At 41.1% G+C, this 20,062-nt stretch overlaps 1 protein-coding gene across 5 annotated transcripts in view; it reads left to right on the top strand.

Annotated features, from left to right (window-relative positions):
* Positions 1 to 4,657, top strand: part of dpp9 (dipeptidyl-peptidase 9) — a 92,650-nt gene extending 87,993 nt beyond the window's left edge. For all 5 annotated transcript variants that reach the window (XM_067968084.1, XM_067968085.1, XM_067968086.1 and 2 more), the window contains 3 exons: positions 664 to 806; positions 2,666 to 2,777; positions 3,828 to 4,657. In XM_067968084.1, the coding sequence (XP_067824185.1) occupies positions 664 to 806; positions 2,666 to 2,777; positions 3,828 to 3,920 (348 nt within the window). In that variant the 3' untranslated portion in view covers positions 3,921 to 4,657. The remainder of the gene's footprint in view (positions 1 to 663; positions 807 to 2,665; positions 2,778 to 3,827) is intronic.
* The last annotated feature ends 15,405 nt before the right edge of the window (positions 4,658 to 20,062 follow it).

The raw sequence follows: 20,062 nt of genomic DNA, 5'->3' as shown, positions 1-20,062 counted from the left end.
TTCTCCATTATTATCCTTGTCAGCCTCCTGTGTCACCCTCTCCCATATATTCCAATTTGTCCAAAACTGAGTCATAGTCGCTCATCACCCTCAAACTCACTGAGCTACACTGACTCCCAATCTTCATCTTCATGGCCTCACCACACCACACTTCTGCAACCTCAAGACCCTTCGTTCACCCTTTAGCCTTCTGACTGTGGACTTTTGTGCATATCCATCTCCCTTCATCCCACCAGCTGCCTTGGCCTTACAATCTAGAACTCCCTCCCTGCTCCTCTCCGTACATTTTTTTAAAAAATGTTCAAAATCCATCTTTTTGGCTAAGCTTTTGGTTGCATTTCTAACTCTGTCACCACAGTTTGGCATCTGTTCTATTTCTCAACCCCCCTCCCCAGTAAAGTACCTTGGGATGTTCTCTACGTTTAAAGGTGCTACATAAATGCCAGTGTTTGTAAGGCTGGCAACAGGTTGTCTGCCCACCTTCCTAGTTGAGGTGCGATGTGTTGTTAGTAATTTTAAGGAAGAAGCAGAAATTACAAACAAAAACGGGCAAAAGATTCTTTTAATTGAAGCAGTTGATCTCACTGACGCTGCTCCATGTGATAAAAGACATACTACACAAATTTCATCTCGTTTATAACAAGGTATCTTGATAACTTGCAGGTTGCTGTAGCTGGTGCACCAGTCACAGTCTGGATGGCCTACGACACTGGTTACACTGAGCGTTATATGGATGTCCCAGAGAGTAACCGACAGGGTTACGAGGCTGGTTCAGTGGCGCTACACGTTGATAAACTACCGAATGAGTGAGTAATATAGTTGTTTCTCAAAGCAGAGTGCTACATGGGGCATGTAAAGGCTCAAAATTGATAGCATTTTAGTATTGAGTTTGAGATTTCTGACTAGTACCGTTTCTGATGTGAGGGACGATTCTACCATGTTGATCGTGCACTCGTAATTTTGAATTGTAGATTGCAAGAAGTGACTTGGATTCAGATCTCTGACACACCGTGTCATTATCTCTGCTCTCATACAGGAAGTATTTGTATAGAGGTTTAGGTAAGGGGAAAAAACCTGGAAATGGAAAAAATCTGACAGGAAAACAAAATGCTAGAAATACTCAGCAGGCCTGTCAGCATCTAAAAAGACAGGCTGATATTTTGGGTGGAGACCCTTCATTAGAAAAGGGGGGAAAAAGACTGACTGACTAAAACAGAGGGGAGACCAACTGGTGAAGCAAATATATAAGCACTATTACTAAAAGGTTTAACAGACACTGAACATTTTTTTAAGCTAAAGAGGTGAAAAGTGCTGGATGGTGTACAAAGGATGTCTCACTCAGTCTGAGTGCATTTAAAGATGAATAATAAATAGCCCCAAGAGGGCAGGAACATGAGTGGAAATTGAATAAAGTGTTAGATTAGGTGTTTTAATGCATCATGATTTGCAGGACGGTAACACATTATCTGAATGAGGACAGTATATGTTGAATGTTATAATGGTACAGCCTACATTCTCCCAATGACCAACAGGTCTGACTGTAATGAGCTTAAGGTAATTCTTATGGCAGCATAGAGCCCAATGGTAATTGGATTATGACAATAATATCCATACATTTTTTGAGTTGCCTTTAATAGTTGGATATCAGTTCCTCGCCCTGAGTTGTGTAATCATGCATGGAGTATGGTGGGGGGTGGAATACACGAATATTGGAGCACACTCAGCTTTCCAGTGTCCTGATGCCGAACAGTACTACCTGCAGTTCGCTCATTTGTGGAGAGCGAGTACCTTTTGAAATGCAGAAGGGTGAGGGATTTTAGTTGAGTTTGATTTTCTAAATCTGAAAAATAATTTTATTTAAAGTCTAAAATAATTGGAATTTGATATTAATTGTTCATAATCACAAGCTGCCAGATATTATCTGAACCGGATATCTGGACTTTGTTTCAGGAGTGGTATTTAATGAAACTCAACCAGAGTTTTGTATATAATTTGTAAAAGATTTATGGAATCATTGGTAATATCTTTATCTTACTGCTGAAGATTCATTAACGGTCACCATATTGCCCAAGCTCAGTTTTTTAGGTTGATTTGAGACATTCTAGTTCTGTATATCTGGCCATAATCTCAGTGCAAATTCACATAAACTCACTTACACTTAATAGTTCTTTTGAAGGAGATGGGTATAATGGACTTGCTTCAATTAGATAAAGCTAATGTGACTTGTAAATGAGCGTTTTTGAATTGTCTGTGGATACCAGTCGACAAATCTTAATTAGAATTGAAATAAAATGGAAGATTGGCTGGTCAACAAAGTAATTACCCAAACTCAACCTTGGCTTTGGACCCTCTGGCTGAATGAGTCTTATCTACCTTTAGCTAGACTGCTCAACGAGGCTCCACACAGTATTTTGTCTCCATGGAGAGGTTGAAAAGACGATTTTGCTGTACTTGCATTGCCTCTTGCTGGTTGTCTACAAAATCGCATTAATGGTAGGTCGTGGAAATATCTATAGCCTGGGCCACCCCGGCCAGAGGAGGATGTTTGCTGAACAGCACCGATGGGAAGAAAATGGAGCCAAATTTAAAAGGAAAAGAACGGTCATCTTAGGTTAATTTTGCCTTTTGTTCATTATTGTGATGTTTTGTTACTTTATTCATCCAGGCCCAACCGTTTGCTGATCCTGCATGGATTTTTAGATGAAAATGTGCACTTTTTCCACACAAATTTCTTAGTATCACAACTAATCAGAGCCGGAAAGCCATATCAGCTTCAGGTAAGGTAGTATTTTGTGACTAACTACCTTCACTAATTACATTATACCAGCAGTTTTTTTGCTCCAATTCCTAAATGTCTAAAAATATGACTAATTAGTCACATTTGAGATCTGAATGTTCAGTAAGATTTTTCCAAAGCACCAATTAGCCAGCCCAGCACCCTAGAAAGACGTATGTCAAATGCGCATTGCAGCTATCTAATTACTGGCATGCATAGAAACCCGTAATCCTGTAATCTCGAGCAGCGAATAGATCAAATACATTACTGGCCCCAATTTTCTTTAAGCTGTGTACCATGTGCTAGGTGTGTCCTTATCCATACTGGTGTAGGGGAGCTGTAAGCTTTGGAAGAAGCTAAGGCTCCACTTCCTGGTGGCATTAAAGCTTTGCCAACCTTGCTGTTTAATAAGCCTTTTGTTAGTTTTCCAATGAAGGCATTCATTCTGGAATGTAAACACAGGCAGAATTTGAATCCAAACAAGCGTGAATATACACTGCTCCAGAATGTGCTTTTTACCCCCTTCCACCGAAAACATTGACTTCTCCCCGGTGTATGGTTCCACAGGTGCTGGTCACCTTTCAATAACTCGCACAAGTGGCCATTCTTCAAGTGTGAGCCATTCGATCATGGTATCCCAGCCAGGCCCAGTCCATTCTCACCTGATGGTTACACACGAGTTTCCAGCAGTGGTCACTGGATAGGAATCAGAGCTTCGTTAGGGTTAACCCTAACCCTAACTTTAGTGCCCCAGCTGCTGTACTGGAACAGCACAGGTTGGCAATCAAACCTGGAACCTTCTGGCCTTTTGCTACATCGGGCCCTGTCTTCATCCACTAGGCCACCAGGGAAGTTAGGGAAATGATTTTAATCTTAGCTGTGTTTGGAATTTTGCCTTCCCTCTAAGGGTTGGGAATCTCAATGTTGTACCACTGCCTTCGAGGGGCACTATACTTGTATCCCTTAGTTCTGAGCTACCCAACTGTGTAAGTAGTTTTCCAATGTAACCATGCTTTGCAAATAACAGGATGTTGTCTGTCTGTTGCTGCAGATTTATCCTAATGAAAGACACAGTATTCGCTGCCCTGAGTCTGGAGAGCACTATGAGATAATGCTGCTACACTTCCTACAGGAATACCTCTGAGAAAAAAAATGAACGACAATTAAGAAAGGAAAGATGTTTTTTAGACCGTTGCTGATTTCTTCGGCCCCTGGTGACTTGCTTTTTGTCAAACAACGTGTCCTCCCCCCGCCCCCCCACATAAATCCTCAGCCCTAACTACGCCAGTTTAGCATTTTCTTTGCAACTTTATTTCTGAGCAAAGAGGGGATACTACACATCCCATTGAATTTGGTTTTAAACTGTGATTTGATGACTCAGAAACCTAACATTCACTTACTTTGGTTTAATTTACATGAGTGTTAACGGTACAGTGTGGAATCAGTTAATTCACCTAAACTGTACATGAGCTTTGATTTTCAGCTTTTGTACATGCCTTGAAAACTGCACGACGGTAGGGAGAAAGAGAAGATTAAAGCCAAATGATTACTCTTGGCTTCAAAAGACATGCCCAAACGTGCTGCTGTGAATTTGACGTACCACTTTGCAAAAAAAAAACACGCTTCAGTTGTTCCGGTAAGCAGCCGTGTTTCTGAAATGCATCCCCATAGGAACTTGGTTTCTCATCATTCAATAAAAGACTTGAGTTTTAACCTCTGCAAGCAGCACCACCCAAGGAGTGTGTTTCAGGGCAGGAGCCAACTACAACTTTACTGAGTATTCAAAGTGCGTATTATTAAAAGAAAATATTTTTATGGATTCTTATTCTTTTATAATGAGTGTATGGCATTGTAACTCATTAAAATAATTGTAACGCTTAATTCAGTGCATGTTATTTCTCAAACTCTCTCTGCCTGTTTTCTGCCCTGCTTTCCTGAAGCTGTCAACCCTACTGGGCTACGGTTCCGCAGGTGCTGATTGCCCTCCAGTACCTCACCTAAGTGGCTGTTACATCGAGTTACGTTGAAATTACAAACCAGAAAAAGGCCATTCGACCCAACTAGTCTATGCCAGCGTTTATGTTCCACACGAGCCACCTCCCCTCCCTACTTCATCTAACCCTATCAGCATACCCTTCTATTTTCTCCCTCATGCTTATCTAGCTTCCCCTTTACTTTCATAATTTTTTTTGACTTTCCTAACCTCTTCGTATTCCTTTTTGTCATCCTCTCAATTGTCTGTGTACTTAAAAGTATGCATTTTTCTTCAGTTTCAATTTTACCTTTATTCATCCATGGTGTTTCATTATTACTAGTTTCCTCTTGCTTTTTAGAGGAATATATTTCTCCTCAACTCCTGATCGCTGATTTTAAATATTTCCCACTGCTGTTCTATATCTGTCAGTTTTTTTTCCAGTTTACTTTCCCTAGTTTCATTCTTATCCCATCAAATTAGCACTTTTCCAATCTTTGGTCTTTGTCTTATTTATGTCTTAATCATTATTTTAAACCTTATGTTATCACTATTGCCTAGATGTTCCCCTACACTTCTCATTTGCTCTGGTTCATTTCCCATTACTAGATCCAACAGTGATTCCTCTCTTAGGCTTCTCATATACTGGGTAAGAAAGGAGTCCTGTAGACCTTTTTTTTAAAAAAAAAACTCCATTACCTTTCACTATCTCCTCTTGCCAGCTTTTGGGGGTAGTTGAAATCTCCCATGATTGTTCAATGTTTTTTACTCATTTCACAGATTTGACTATAGTGGAAGGGAAGTGGAGGATGAACTATTTGGTGATATGTAGAATATACCTATTAATGTGATTGATCCCTTCTTATCCTTATCCATATGGATTCTGTTCCTATCTTAATGTTTTTTTCTACTGCCATATGTTGTCTCTGGTACAGCAAACTCCCACCACCCCCCCCTTTTCCTTCCTTATCCTTTCTAAATACATTATATCCTGTGTTCTTCATGTGTAGGCTTAGACATTGATGTCAGCAGTGTATTCAACTGTGGAAGGCATCATACACAAGCCCAGCCCAATCCTGTCCTTATCCAAAAGTGACAATAACGTGCATTTTTATAATGACTTTAATGTAGTAAAATGTCTGAAGGCATTTCAGAGGTGCAAGGGGGAAAAAAAACAGATGCTGAGCTAAAAGAGTATAAATTAGGCAAAATAACCTAAAGCTTGGTTTTGAAGAGAGTGAGCTGAGGAGGTTTAAGCAAGAAATTCAGAGTGTGGACCTAGACAGCTGAAGGTGTAGCTACCAATGGTGGGGTAAAAGGGTGGGAGGGATGTAAAAGAGGCCAGAGTATGAGGTCGTAGGTTTGGAGAAGGTCACAAAGATGGGATGAGTGCCATAGATAGATAAATCCTTGGGGAACTAGAGGTAATGGTGCGAGGGAGTAAGTCTTTGGTGGAGATGCTCTGCCTATGATTGGATTGGTTACATTGGAACCAAGTGTCAGCAGTCCCACCAAGCTGGATAATGGAAGATTGTAGGAACAAAGGCTGCAGAGAAGTTGTAAAGGCAGAGGAGGGACAATACCCCATAGTCAGTGTCGTAGAATATTGTTTGCGACTTTGGTTAGGGTCACGTCAGTGCAGTGGGAGCAACAGAAACCTGTTTGGAGGTATTTATATAAGAAGTTGAGGGAGAGATAGGCACTGATCTGGGAAATGACAACACGTTCTACAATCTGCTATCCACACAGCTTCACTTTCCAGAGGAGTCAATGGATAACTATTACGAATGAGAGTTTTGGCAGAGTTTTCTTTTCCTCTTCTAGAGTGCAGTATCACTATATAGCCAATTGTAATACCGCAAATGAAATCTGGGGGACCATGTGATCAGTATGGCTTAGTACCTCACTAAACAAAGCCTTTCACCAGTAAACCTTCGGGAAAGCTACTTTACGTCTTGTCTTAAAATGGATTAATCGGATCAAAGATCAATGCGTTTTGGAAAGGTACTACCTATTAAACAGCTGCCCTATTGGAAGTCTTGCAATGAATAAACTGCTGACTAATTTTAGATTTGGTGTAATTGTTCACATTTTCAATGTGGTAGAACTGACAGGTTCATTAGATAACTAGCCCCTAAAATCTTAACTTCAGTCATAAAACTAGCCTGCTTGACAGGAGGAAGGAGACTGAAGGAGGTAAGGACCGCTACACATTTTTGAGATCCTGAGAGGATAAAGTAGAGCAGGAAACCATAAGACGACTCAATTTGAGCACAGAATATAGAGTATGAGTGGAAATGAGACTTCATTTGAGGTTCCAAATTTGGTTGGTTGATTGCTGTTCCTGTTCCTGTACTTCAGGTATGTGATTAATGTCATTTCAGAATTAGGTGTCAAGTCCAGATTTACTGATTTGCAATTGTGATAGATATATATGATCACAATTTAGTGGACTGCAGCGCAAGATGGTTCTTTGTGTGCGTGCACATCCCAATGGAATACCTTCAGAGAGCTAATGAGACCTGCACATGGGACTCTGTACTGAAATGGAGGACATGCTGCTGATAATGTGACAGGCAAGTACATTAACCATTTTTGTATAGGGTAGATTGAACTTTTAGTTGGTATGGTTTTGGGGGGAAAATGTAAGTGAAGGATCAAACCCATAGTGTAGCACACCAGCAAGGTTAAAGAGTAGGACGATGACTAGATTTCACTCCCACTTATCCCAATGCATCCAGAATAACTCCTGCTGCCTGCACACTGTTACCTCCAGAATTTCCCCAAGCTTATATGATTCATTCCTTTCTCTTCCTCATCCACATCATCTACAGGCATATGGTCAGCTTCCATATGTCTGCTGTTGACACTCCGCTCCACCTCATCAGCACTTCCATCAACCCCACAACATCCTACTCTTTAACCTTGCTGGTGTGCTACACTATGGGTTTGATCCTTCACCTACATTTTCCCCCCAAAACCAGTATTGTTAGTTTGCCATCTGACGTCATGAATGAGTCACCGTTTCCTCCGATTGAATGTTAGAAAGTCTGAAACCACCATTTTAGGCCCTGGTCATGAACTTTGCTAACTGTTTCCATTCCTGGTACTTGCTTAGGCAGAATAAGGACATGAGAAACCATTGTGTCCTGTTCGATCCAGAGCTGTGTTTCAAATTCTACACACTATCCATCACCAGGACTGCTAAATTCCACTCCCACAGAATCATCCACCTTCGCCGCTACTTCAACCTACTGCCACTATCCTTTATCCACACATTCATCACCTCCAGAATCCATTTCTATGATGTCCTACCTGTCCTTTCATCCTGCTCCCTTCATAAACTCTTAACTCATTCAAAATTCTGCCACCTGTTTCCTACTCTGCACTATGCCCTCATCCATCAGCCATGTAATGACTGACCTACACTGGCTCCCTGTACCCTCCAATGTGTTGAATTTAAACTCATCATGAAATTCCTCCATGTCCTCACTACACTGTATCATTGCAATTTCCTGCAGCCTTACAATCCTCCCCACAGCTGTTGATCCTCCAATTCTAGCCCTCTGTAACCTGCTTTCGCTCCACCATTGCTGGCAGTAAATTCCCCTAACCCGCGCGCCCCCCCCCCCCCCCCCCATTCCTTTAATGGTAGGAGTGCATCTCCACTCCCTTTGATCATCCACACTCCCTTTAACCTACCATTAGTGGCAGTATATTCCCCTCTCTCTTTGTCCCAATATTGGTGGCAGTGCAACCACACTCCTTTCCCCCACTTGCTGCTGTGTTTGCCTATAAAAAGTGATTACACTCCAAAAAGTAATGAATTGGTTGTGAAGTGCTTTGAGTGTCTTAAGGATGTGAAAGTTGATGCATAAATGCAAATCTTGCTTTCTTCACCAGGCATTGTACTGTTTTTCTCTTTAAAATACTGGAATTTAATGAGCTCAATGCTACAAATAAAGAGGGAAGAGAGCAAACAGAAACTGCAATTAGAATGAGTGTTAATAGGTTGAATAACCTACATATTACTTGATAGAAAATTCTTACGTAAGTTGAAGGTCCTTTAGTGAGGCCTTGAAAAGATTGAAAGAGCAAAAGGACACGTGGATAGTTAAGATGTCAACAAAATCTTTTGAGATGATTTTAAGGTCACACCTATTACATTTTGTTAAATTGTATAGATATTAATTACTTATTTGGGATGGAGTCTTAAGATGTTTTAAAAGCAGATGTTCACTGATAGCTGGGAGTTGCTTATCATAAATCTACTTTTTAAAGCCATAACACTACTGATTGTTCAGTCGGATATAAGATTGCTTGCCCACATGTCAACTTTGGTTTTCTGGCACAGTTGATTCATTCCTGGTTAGTTTGTCTTATTTTCTATCATGTTTTGGTTTTGCAGTGATGCATATAATTCTGTCAGAAAGCTTCTAGTTTTGCAGCAGTTTCCTTTTTTTTAAAAAAAGAATCACTTTGAAGAGGGACAGGCTGGTGTCATGAGTTTGACATTTTGCTTTTGCCTTTGGGGTTGTTGAAGTCCATATCTCCTTCAATCTTTTCCTCTTGTGAAAACAAGTTCAGCACTGATTCTCTCCTTTTAAAACTTGAGCCTCAGTTCCAAAATCCTCCTTTGTTGATCTTCTCTGAACCCTCTCCAATATATCTGCATCCTTTTTAAAGTAGAATGCCCAAAATTGCACAGTGTTTCAAATGTAAACTCACCAGAGATCTGAGGTTAGAATAACTTGGTTTGCCTTATAGTCAAATATTCTTGAGATGCATAATTGGAGAAAAGAAGATGGAAAGAGAGGAAAATGATCCAGATGTGTTAAATGCCAAGATGTAAGCAGGCTATTTGGACTGTGAGCATAAGTTGAAACTAACAAGCCTCAAGTTAAGACTAGAAGTTCTTGAATTGGAAGATGCAAACTGACTAAGTGTTTTTGCAGAAAGAAGGTAAGGAAGCAAGTTTGACCCAAAATGGAGATTGATACTGATGCAGAGTTAGGGTTAGGGTTGTGTTGCACAAGAGCCAGCTTGGATACACTCTGCCGCATACAGGGTGGAAAGATTTCTCAAAGACAAGTTCCAAAGGGTGGTCACCCCACAGATCGAAAGGAATACTGAAGCAGATGAAGGGAAGTGGGTGACATTCTTTGGGTTTGGGAGGAGGAGAAGATGAGAGGTACACCAAAACCCCTGTGGGTCTGGACTTGTCCAATAGATATAGTTTTTGACACCTATAAGAACAAAAGTGGAGGTACATGGGGAAGTAATGAAGAGCAGACCTGTGGAGCAATGAGTGCCCATGAGGAAAAGAACGACACTGTCCATAACAGGAGAGTGGCGGTTGTAATGGGATACCATAATTATGGGGACTGTGAGCCTGTTTTATAGTCATGACTGGACATCCCAAATGGTGTGTTGCCTTCCAGGTCCCAGAGTAAGGGACAAACTGAACACGTGAAAAAAATCTGGGGAAAAAGAGGGTATCCAGCTAGTGGTAGTGGTTCATGAAGAATCAATTACATAGGAAAGAGTAGGGTGGTGTTCTTGCAAAGGGTTGAGGAGCTTGGTTTTGCATTAAAGTGCAACACAATTAATCTTCCTATTCCTCTCAGTGCCATATGTTGGAAGAACAGATTAGATACGTTAAGGAATGGCTAGAAAGTTGGTGTGAAAGGGGTTTTCACATTCCTGGGACATTGTGGCAATTTATGGAGTATAGGAAAAACTCTACTTCTAGACTTATACCAGTGTTGCCATAGAGAGAAGTTGAGGATTTAAACTTTTCAGGCACGGGTTAAGAATAAGTATAGCAATTCTGGAAAAAAATGTCTAAAGTAGTAAGCTCAAGTAGAGGAGGTAATGACACAATCTTTAGGGCAGATAGGAGACAGGTTAAGGCGAAGGTTAGAGAAGGAAAGAATAAAAAAGGAGAAAATGTACCAAGGAGCATAAATAGTTCAGGGTTGTAGTTTTTATATGCCAATGTAAGAAGCATTAAAAATGAAGTTGGGGAAACTAGAGGCAGTAATCAGATTGGAGGGACATTATGTCGCAACCTTGATAGAAACTTGCCCTCAGACAGGGTAAGAAGGGGAACTAAATATACTTTGCTAGCAACTTGAGAAAAAATACAGAACGAAAAAGGGAAGGGTGTGGGAGGCCTTATCAAAGGGTGGTGAGTGTCTGGAACGAGCTGCCAGAGGCAGTAGTAGAGGCGGGTACAATTTTGTCTTTTAAAAAGCATTTGGACAGTTACATGGGTAAGATGGGTATAGAGGGATATGGGCCAAGTGCAGGCAATTGGGACTAGCTTAGTGGTATAAACTGGGCGACATGGACATGTTGGGCCGAAGGGCCTGTTTCCATGTTGTAACTTCTATGATTCTAATTAAGGACATTATTACAGCCATTGAAAGGAAGGTTTTTCATTGAAATTGGTGCTCAAAACTCAAAGCCTAGGATCGGGAGTTAGCTCATTTCAGTGGTCTGATAGGGGGCTTAGCTCTGATTTAATTGATTGGAAAAAGTGGATCAAACAGCAGACACTCTGTGGGAGTTATTTAAATATGAGATGGATAAAGCACAGGTTAAATTGCATTGTGATTAGGAGTATCAAAGGCTGGGGTTCCATGGATAAATAGAGATTAAAGCAAAAAATGAGGTTTAGAAAAAGGGATATGAAAAACATGGGATAAAACAAAATGTGGTCGGGAAGCAAAATTGAGAGATTGAGAGGGAGTATGAAAGAAGGTAGACAGTAAACTTAAAGAAATAGCAAGGACTTTTATAAATAAATAAAAGGATAGTCAAAAGGGATGAAACCACTTGTACTTGGGAAATGAGAGAATGATGCAGGTGCTGAAATATTTTGCCTGTGTGTTTACAGAGGAAGATAATAGTGAGACTATAGGAGTACCTGAGAAGAATGTGTTGGAGCCTGTACTGGAGATAGATATTCAAAAGGAAACTACATTAAAAAGATTAATAGGACTAAAAGTTAAAAAATAATCAGGTTCAGATGATATGCATCCCAAAATACTGAAGGAAGTTGGAGAGGAGATGGTGGCAGCACCATTCATAATATTCCAAGAATCTATTGGAAACAAAAATAGTGTCAGTGTTGGAAAATGTTACATCCCTGTTCAAGAAAAGGGTTGTCGGCAAGTTAGTCTTGCGTCAGTTGTGAGTAGACTTTTACAGTTTATAATATGGAAGGAAATTAGGGAACGATTAGAAAGGCAGAGCCTTATTGGGGACAGTCAGCATGGATGTGAAAAGGGTAGGTTATGCTTGACTAGTTAGATTTTTGAGGAAATTACTGTGTAGCTAAAGGGGACATAGTGGATGTTGTATACATGGACTTTCAAGGCATTTGATAATTGCCAAATAAGTGACTTGTAAAAATGAAAGCACATGGTATTAAAGGGAGTGCAGCCACATGGAGCAGTGGCTAGGGGGCAGAAAGTAAGGAATAGAGGTAAATGGATCCATTTGAATTTGAGAAGTGGAATGCCCCAGGGATCTATGTTGAGACCTCATGTTTGCCATTTATGTAAATGATTTGGACATAGGGACAAGCACTTTGGGCCTCCTTCTGCGCTGTAAACTTCAATGGTTCTTTGGGATGATACTGAAGCTTGCTGATACCAAATTAGGAAGTACGGCACATTGTGAGGGAAGACTGCAGGAGATTGTGGGAGGACATAGAGAGGTTAGCGGAGTCGACAAATGCAGAGAAATGTAAAGTAATACATTTTGGGAAAAAGTACAGTGGAAGGAAATATACTCTAAACAGTAAGATTCTTAACAGAGTGGAGGCATAGAGAGATCTCGGTGTCAATACATAAATCTTTACAGGTGGGCGCGTAGGTGGAAAAGGCCATAAAAAGCAAATGGGTTTCTGGGTTTTATGTATCGGGACTTGGAATATAGAGGCAAGGTATTGATGTTACATTTGTACAAGGCACTAGATAGACCAGTCTTGGAGTATTGTGTGCAGTTCTGGGCACCCCATTATAGGAAAGATAATAGTCATGGAAAGGGTGCAGTAAAGATTCACTAGAATGATACTAAAAAGGGACGGTTATAGTGTTGAAAAAGCTGAAAATAAGGGCTTTCATGACGTTGACAGTGAAGATTAAGGGGATCCAATAGAGGTTTTCAAAATTATGAAAGGTTCTGAGGGTGACGACAACAGCTAAAACAACTTGCATTTATATAGCACCTTTAACGTAGTAAAACATCCCAAGGCACTTCTCAGGAGCGTTATTGAACAAAATTTGACACCGAGCCACGTTAGAAGATATTAGGTAATAGTTGGTAGAAACAGTAACGAGAGCATAAACTGAGGATTATCAATAAAAGAACAAAGTGGGAAGTTAGAAGAATTTATTCTCTCAGCCCAAGTGGCCTTATTTTGTCTTTTGCATAGTTAAGCACAGTCATAGTAAATTGTTGTCCTGAGGGTTTGCAATACTGTTTGAAGACTGAGGCTACTGTGAGCCCAAGGAGCAACAATGAGTATGTATCAATTATCCCTCATTTTGGAGACCACTCGTGCAATCTCATGTTACCTGTGGTTTGTGACTCCAAGTAATAAACTGTGTCCAAGAACTGCCTAAACTTGTCTGAAGATTAGTCACTGAGATTGCTTTGTAGCTAATGGCGACAAATATTTTCCAACACGTAATGGCTGTTCAGTCTCAGTACCTGCCTGAATTTTGTTGCATGTATCTATAGATAGATATAAATGTACAGCTGCATCATTACTCTGTACACTGGAACCTCTTAAAATATTTATTTTAAATCTGTTATAACAAACATTTCTACTGGTGCTGACTGAGGCTCCATTATAGTTGGTGACTGAGAATACAAGCAGACAACCTGTTGCATTCCTATAAAGTAAAAAGGGGGTGCATGAAAGGATAGAGTTTTGTTGTTAAATAGAAAGATTGAAACTAAACTGGAATTTAAAAGGGAGGCATCTGTTAAAACTAGTGCTAAAAATACAAGTGCAAAGACTATCTCCAACAAGGGAGAGTCTAACCACCTTGCCGTAACATTCAGCGGCATTACCATCGCCAAATCCCCCACCATCAACATCCTGGGGGTCACCATTGACCAGAAACTCAATTGGACCAGCCACATATATGCCGTGGCTATGAGCAGGTCAGAAGCTGGGTATTCTGTGGCGAGTAGCTTACCTCCTGACTCCCAAAAGTCTCTTCCCTACCCACAAGGCACAAGTCAGGAATGTGGTGGAATACTCTCCACTTGCCTGGATGGATGCAGCTGCAACACTCAAGACACTCTACACCATCCAGGACAAAGCAGTCCACCTAATCGGCAGCCCATCCACCACCATAAACCAAATTCCCCGCACTCTGGCTGTAGTGTGTACTATCCACAGGATACACTGCAGCAAGTTGCCATGGCTTCTTTGACAGGACCTCCCAAACCCGAGAACTCCACCATTTAGAAGGACAATGGCAGCAAGTTCATGGGACCACCATCACCTCCACGTTCCCCTCCAAATCACTCGCCATCACGACACATATCGTCGTTCTTTCATCGTCACTGGGTTAAAATCCTGGAACTCCCTACCTAACAGCACTGTGGGAGTACCTTCACCACATGAACTGCAGCAGTTCAAGGTGGCCTGCCGCCACCTTCTCAAAAGCAACTATGGGTGGGCAATAAATGCCACCCTTGCTAGCAGTGCCCATGGACCTAGAATGAATTTATTTAAAAATAGAGGAAAATCATGTGGAATATAGAAAGTGTAGTGGGAAGGTGAAAAGTGAGATGTAAAAGGGAATATGGAGAAAGGCTATTGGATAATATAAAATATGGTAAGGGCTTTTAGAAGCATCTTGAGGGTACGACTGCTCAGGGTTAAAGAGGGAATCTAGTTGTGGAAAATGGAGATAAAAAAATTTGCATCAGCTTTTACCAATGATGTTTAGGTTCACTAGAGGGTAACGTAACAATTGTTGGAGAAAACTATAGAAAAAGAATCATTTTGGAAAAAACGAGCAGAACTCACGATGGGTAAGTCACCAAATGCTGATGGCATGTAGTCTGAACTATTGAAGGAAGTCAGAGGCAACAGCAGTGGTGCTGACCATGTTTTTCATCAATCCTCCTTAGCACAATTTGTATATCTAGAGGACCAGAGAGTAACGAATATAACATCTGTATTCAAAAAGGGAGAGCAGGATAAACTGGGTAACTATAAACCAGTTAGTCTAATGTCAGTTATGGGCAAACTCAACCATAATTGAAGATAAAATTAGTGAGCATTTAGTGATGCTTGGGATAATCAGAGGCAGCCAGAACAGTTAAAAGCAACTTGTGTGAGACAGATTTGAAGTGGTAGACTGCATTGATTCATGGTGCCGCAAGAGCAGTAATCAACACTGCCCCATCCTCCTCTCTCACTGTGCTTTCTGCCCAGCACACCCATGGGGGCTAATGTCACAAACTCCCTTCCTGTCCTGTTCACCCTACCCACCACTGTCTCCTTGGACCTTGCTGGTGGATCTACAATTACCATCCCTCTCTGCATTTCCCTCAAAGATGTCGGTTAGCTTGCAAACAAAGCCATTGCCATCCATGATCTTGTTGTGGATGATTACTTTGACTGAAACTTGGCTCAAGGAATGGTGACACTTTGCCCCTTAATGAAACCTCCCTGTTTGGCGAAACTTTCCACCACCTGCCTCACTCAAACTGCCAAAGTGACAATATAGCCCTTATCTTTCTTTGATCCAAAGTGGATGACCTCACACATGCCCATATTGATCTCCATATTCGTCATACCTTAGCATCTCTCTTTACTCCTACAAACATACAAAAATGACAGACAGGAAAGAACTATTGGTCCATCTGGCCTGTCCTATATAGTTATGATACCCTGTGCATCATGACGCAAGCACTCGCTGCTTACCCGGAGCCATGTAATCTCCTGGGAGAGGCGAAAAACCACATAAAAACCTGGGTCAATTATGGGGAAATAAAGCTAGAAAATTCCTCTCCAAACCCTTTAGGCCTTCTAAACTAGTCCAGGAGACCACATTGGTCCTGATTTATATTACAGGGTACCTACCTCTTCTGCTCGGTGATCTCCCTCTCTGCTTCTCTCACTTCCTTTTAAGACCCTTGTTAAAACTCACCTTTTAATCTTTTGTGATTTAGCATCCCTTTTTTTTCCCCTTTTATATCTCTGTGAAGTATCTTGGGTTGTTTTTCTGCATTAAAGGCACTACTGAGGGAGTGCTATACTTTCAAAGATGCCGTCCTTTGGATGAGACCCCGTCTGCCCTCTCGGGTGGACATAAAAGATTCCATGGCACTATTTCAAAGAGCAGGGGAGTTCTCCCCCACCCCACAGTCCTGGCCAATATTTATGCCTCAACTAATGCAACCAACACAGGTGATCTGGTCATTATCTCTGTTGTTTGTGGGACCTTGCTGTGCCCAAATTGGCTGCCTCATTTCCTATATTACAACAGTGACTGCACTTGAAAAGTACTTAATTGCTATAAAGCACTCTGGGACGTCCTGAGGTCGGGAAAGGCGCTATATAAATGCAAGTTCTTCTTTCATAGACTGTTTTGAAGAATGGCCGAACACGTATCCTATGCAATTTATAGTGAACTATGAAGGAATGCATTTTGGGAGGAAAAACAAGGAATGGGAATATAATTAATTGTTTATACTCCCGCTTACTTTGATTGTGAGTGGGCAAAACTATGGCAAATGGAGATCAATATGGGCAAGTGTGAGGTCATCCACTTTGGATCAAAGAAAGATAAATCAGAGTATTTTCTAAATGGTGAGAAACTAGGAACTGTAAAAGAGCAGAGAGATTTTGGAGTCCAAGTACACAAATCATTTACAGTTAGTAGACAGGTACAAAAGCAATCAAAAAGTCTAATGGAATGTTGGCCTTTATCTCAAGGGGGCTGGATTACAAACGGGAGGAAGTTATGCTTCAGTTGTATCGAGGCTTGGTCAGATCCCAGCTGGAGTACTGCGTGCTGTTCTGGGTACTGGACCTCGGGAAAGATATTTGGCCTTGGAGGTACGGAGCAGATACACCAGAATGGTACTGGGGCTTAGAGGGTTAAATTATGAGGACAGGTTACGTAAACTTGGCTTTTATTCTTGATTATAGAAGATTGAGGGGTGATCTGATCGAAGTGTTTAAAATGTTAAAAGGATTCAATAGGATGGATACAGAGGAACTATCTCCTCTGATCGATGAAATTGGGAATGAGGAGACATAATAAAATTAGAGCTAGGCCGTTTAGGAGGGAAATCAGGAAGTACTTTTTCAGAGTAGTAGAAGTCTGGAATTCTCTTTCAAAAAGATGTGGATGCTGGGTCAATTGGAGTTTTTAAGTCTGAGATCGATAGATTTTTTTTCATCATAGGGTAACGAGGAATATGAAGCTAATGCGGGTAAATGGAGTTGAGGGATGGCTCAGCCCTGATCTGATTTAATGGCTGATCAGACTGGAGGGGCTGAATGGCCTGCTCCGTTCCGATGTTGCTATAAACTCAATGGAGAGACACTGAACAGTGTGAATGAACAGAGGGGCCTGGGTGTTCAAAAACATAATTCCCTGCAAGTGCAAGTGCAGGTAGATAAATGCATCAGAAAAAGCAGTTGCATCTTTAGGTTTATAAATTGGTTCATAGAATACAAGAGCGAAGTGGTGGTAATGAATTTGTAGATGGGGATGGTTTGGTCAAAGTTAGAGTACTGTATGCATTACAGAAAGGAGATTAAAGTCATAGAAAATGTATTTTTTAGATTGACAAAAGTGATAACCAGAAATGTGAAACTAGTAATGAGGACAGATTTGAGATATTGGAACTATTTCTGTTGGAGCAGAGGTTAAGAGGAGATTTAGTCGGGGCTTTATAACTTTGAAGGGTTTTGCTGAGGTGAATAGGGAAAGACTATTTCCTCTAGTTATGGAGTCAGTAACAAGGAGTTATCAATTTAAAATTGTGACTGAGAGGAGGAGATAGAATAGCAGAAATATCTTTATGCGGGGAGTTATTAGCACATGAATGTTTTGCCTCAGGAAGTAGTTGAAACAAAGACCATTGCATCTTTTAAGCAGAGGAAGATGCAGGGTTTGGAGAGAGCGCCAGGTTGTGGGATTAGTTTTGGATTGCTCTAGCAAAGAGCTGGCACAGTCACGATGGGCGAATGGCCTCTTTCTGTGCTAAACCAGCCATGATCCTATGTACCCAGGCCTTGACTATCCTTTTTTCGGTGAGTGTCTGAGCTGGGATAAACTGGTTAAATATAAATGATAGCAATTTTGATCCAGAGAAAGCCTTACAATTGATGGAGCATGGGAACAGAAGGGCTGTGGTTTATCGCACGGTTTTAGCGCTGCCTCTTTGCTGCATGGATAAAGCATCTGTACTCTGTACGTGTGAAGGAAGGGTAGTTACATGGTTGGGGTTTGTTTGTGGTAGCCATTTCTTAGTGCCTTTTCAAAGTAATCTGTCCAAAATATTTTTAGTACTTTCAGTGGTTTCATTACAATATGTAGAATTTATCTTCTGGTTAAGACCATAGACGCTCACATATTTATGAAGATACAATTGGTTAAAGATTTCTTCTTAATTGTCTATTGCAGATCACAAGATAATTACAAAAGGTCATTTGGCTCATCTTAAAACCACCACCCCATGAAGCACCCAATTATTTCTTAAATTATTTCAAGGTTTTTGTCTACACTGCTCCATCTTAGATTTCATACCATGTATTAATCTTAATGTGAAGAACAACTTCCAGATATAATCCTAAATTTGTCGTTTACTAATTTGAACCCGTGTTCCTTTGTCCTGCTCTTATTTAGTTTGAGATAATATTCTAGATTTACCTTTTTCATGATGTTTACTATCTAATTTATCTCTAAGATCAGACACCCCTTTTCAAACCTGCAAAAACCCAAACTTCTCCAGACTTTTCTCATAACTCTGACTGCTGACAGTAGGGATCAGCCTCGTGGCTCTTCCAGCATTTGGATGTTTCTTGCTGACCAGAACGAGACATGGTACTTAAGGTATGGCCTGACCAGGCACTGTACAGTTTAATCAAGACATCCTCTGACTTGTGTTCTATTGTTTTGGCTATAAAGTTCAACATTCTATTGGCTGTGTTGATTGTTCAGTTTAGTACGACTAGGTCTCTTTCAATTTCATTCTCAGTTATTTCAATGATATTCATAGATTTCTGTCTCTGGTTTCAGCCATAAACACCTGTCAAGGTGTCAAACCCATGCCTGAAGTTCATTGGTCATAGTGTAATGTTTGAACTTGTAAATGCAAGCTTAATGTCAGCTCTGCCTTGCTTGCACCTAGATAGAGGGAGAGGAGGAAAACTGGCTGCGATGCTTTCACCTAGATCATGTGTGGCTCAGGCCTGAAGCCAGTTCAGACAATTGTATTTTGCCCGATGTTACAATGCTATCCATTTCTTTTCATTCTCTCCTGCTTCCCTGAAGTCAACAGGATGAAAATCGGGCAGATTCTATAAAGAGCGAGCAATCCGTTCAGCCAGATTATTGCTCAGGAGGTGCAGATAAAAATCTATTCCAGCCATTTCTATCCACTCTGGCCCGTCCCTTTCATGTTTTTAAACATCTCCATCAAATCTCCCCGTAATCTCCTCTGTTCTAATTTTCCATGTCTTTCTTCATCTTTGTAATTTCTATGTAATTCTATATACAAAGTTGGAAATGCAAAGTTGGATTGCAACAAAATATTTAGCTGTGCTCACAATTGTGAAGCAGTAAATTTAACTTCTGCGGTTATGAGAAAAGCTAAATGGCATTCCCATCACCGAATCCCCCACCATCAACATCCCGGGGACCACCATTGACCAGAAACTCAATTGGACCAGCCACATGTATGCCGTGGCTATGAGCAGGTTAGAAGCTTGGTATTCTGTGACGATTGGCTCACCTGCTGACTCCCCAAAGTCTCTCCACTACCTACAAGGCACAAGTCTGGAATGTGATGGAATACTCTCCACTTGCCTGGATGGGTGCAGCTGCACCACACAAGATGCTCGACACCATCCAGGACAAAGCAGTTGACTTAATCGGCAGCCCATCCACCACCGTAAACGTCCATTCCCCACACCCTGGCTGTAGTGTGTACTATCTACAGGATACACTGCAGCAAGTTGTGAATGCTTCTTCGACAGCACCTCCCAAACCTGTGACCTCCTCCACCTAGAAGCACAATGGCAGCGGGTTCATGGGACC

This window comes from Heptranchias perlo, chromosome 29, assembly GCF_035084215.1.
Source record: "Heptranchias perlo isolate sHepPer1 chromosome 29, sHepPer1.hap1, whole genome shotgun sequence".
Classification (NCBI taxonomy): Eukaryota; Metazoa; Chordata; class Chondrichthyes; order Hexanchiformes; family Hexanchidae; genus Heptranchias; species Heptranchias perlo.
Note: the sequence above shows the minus strand (reverse complement) of the source record. Positions and strands in the feature narration are given on the sequence as shown.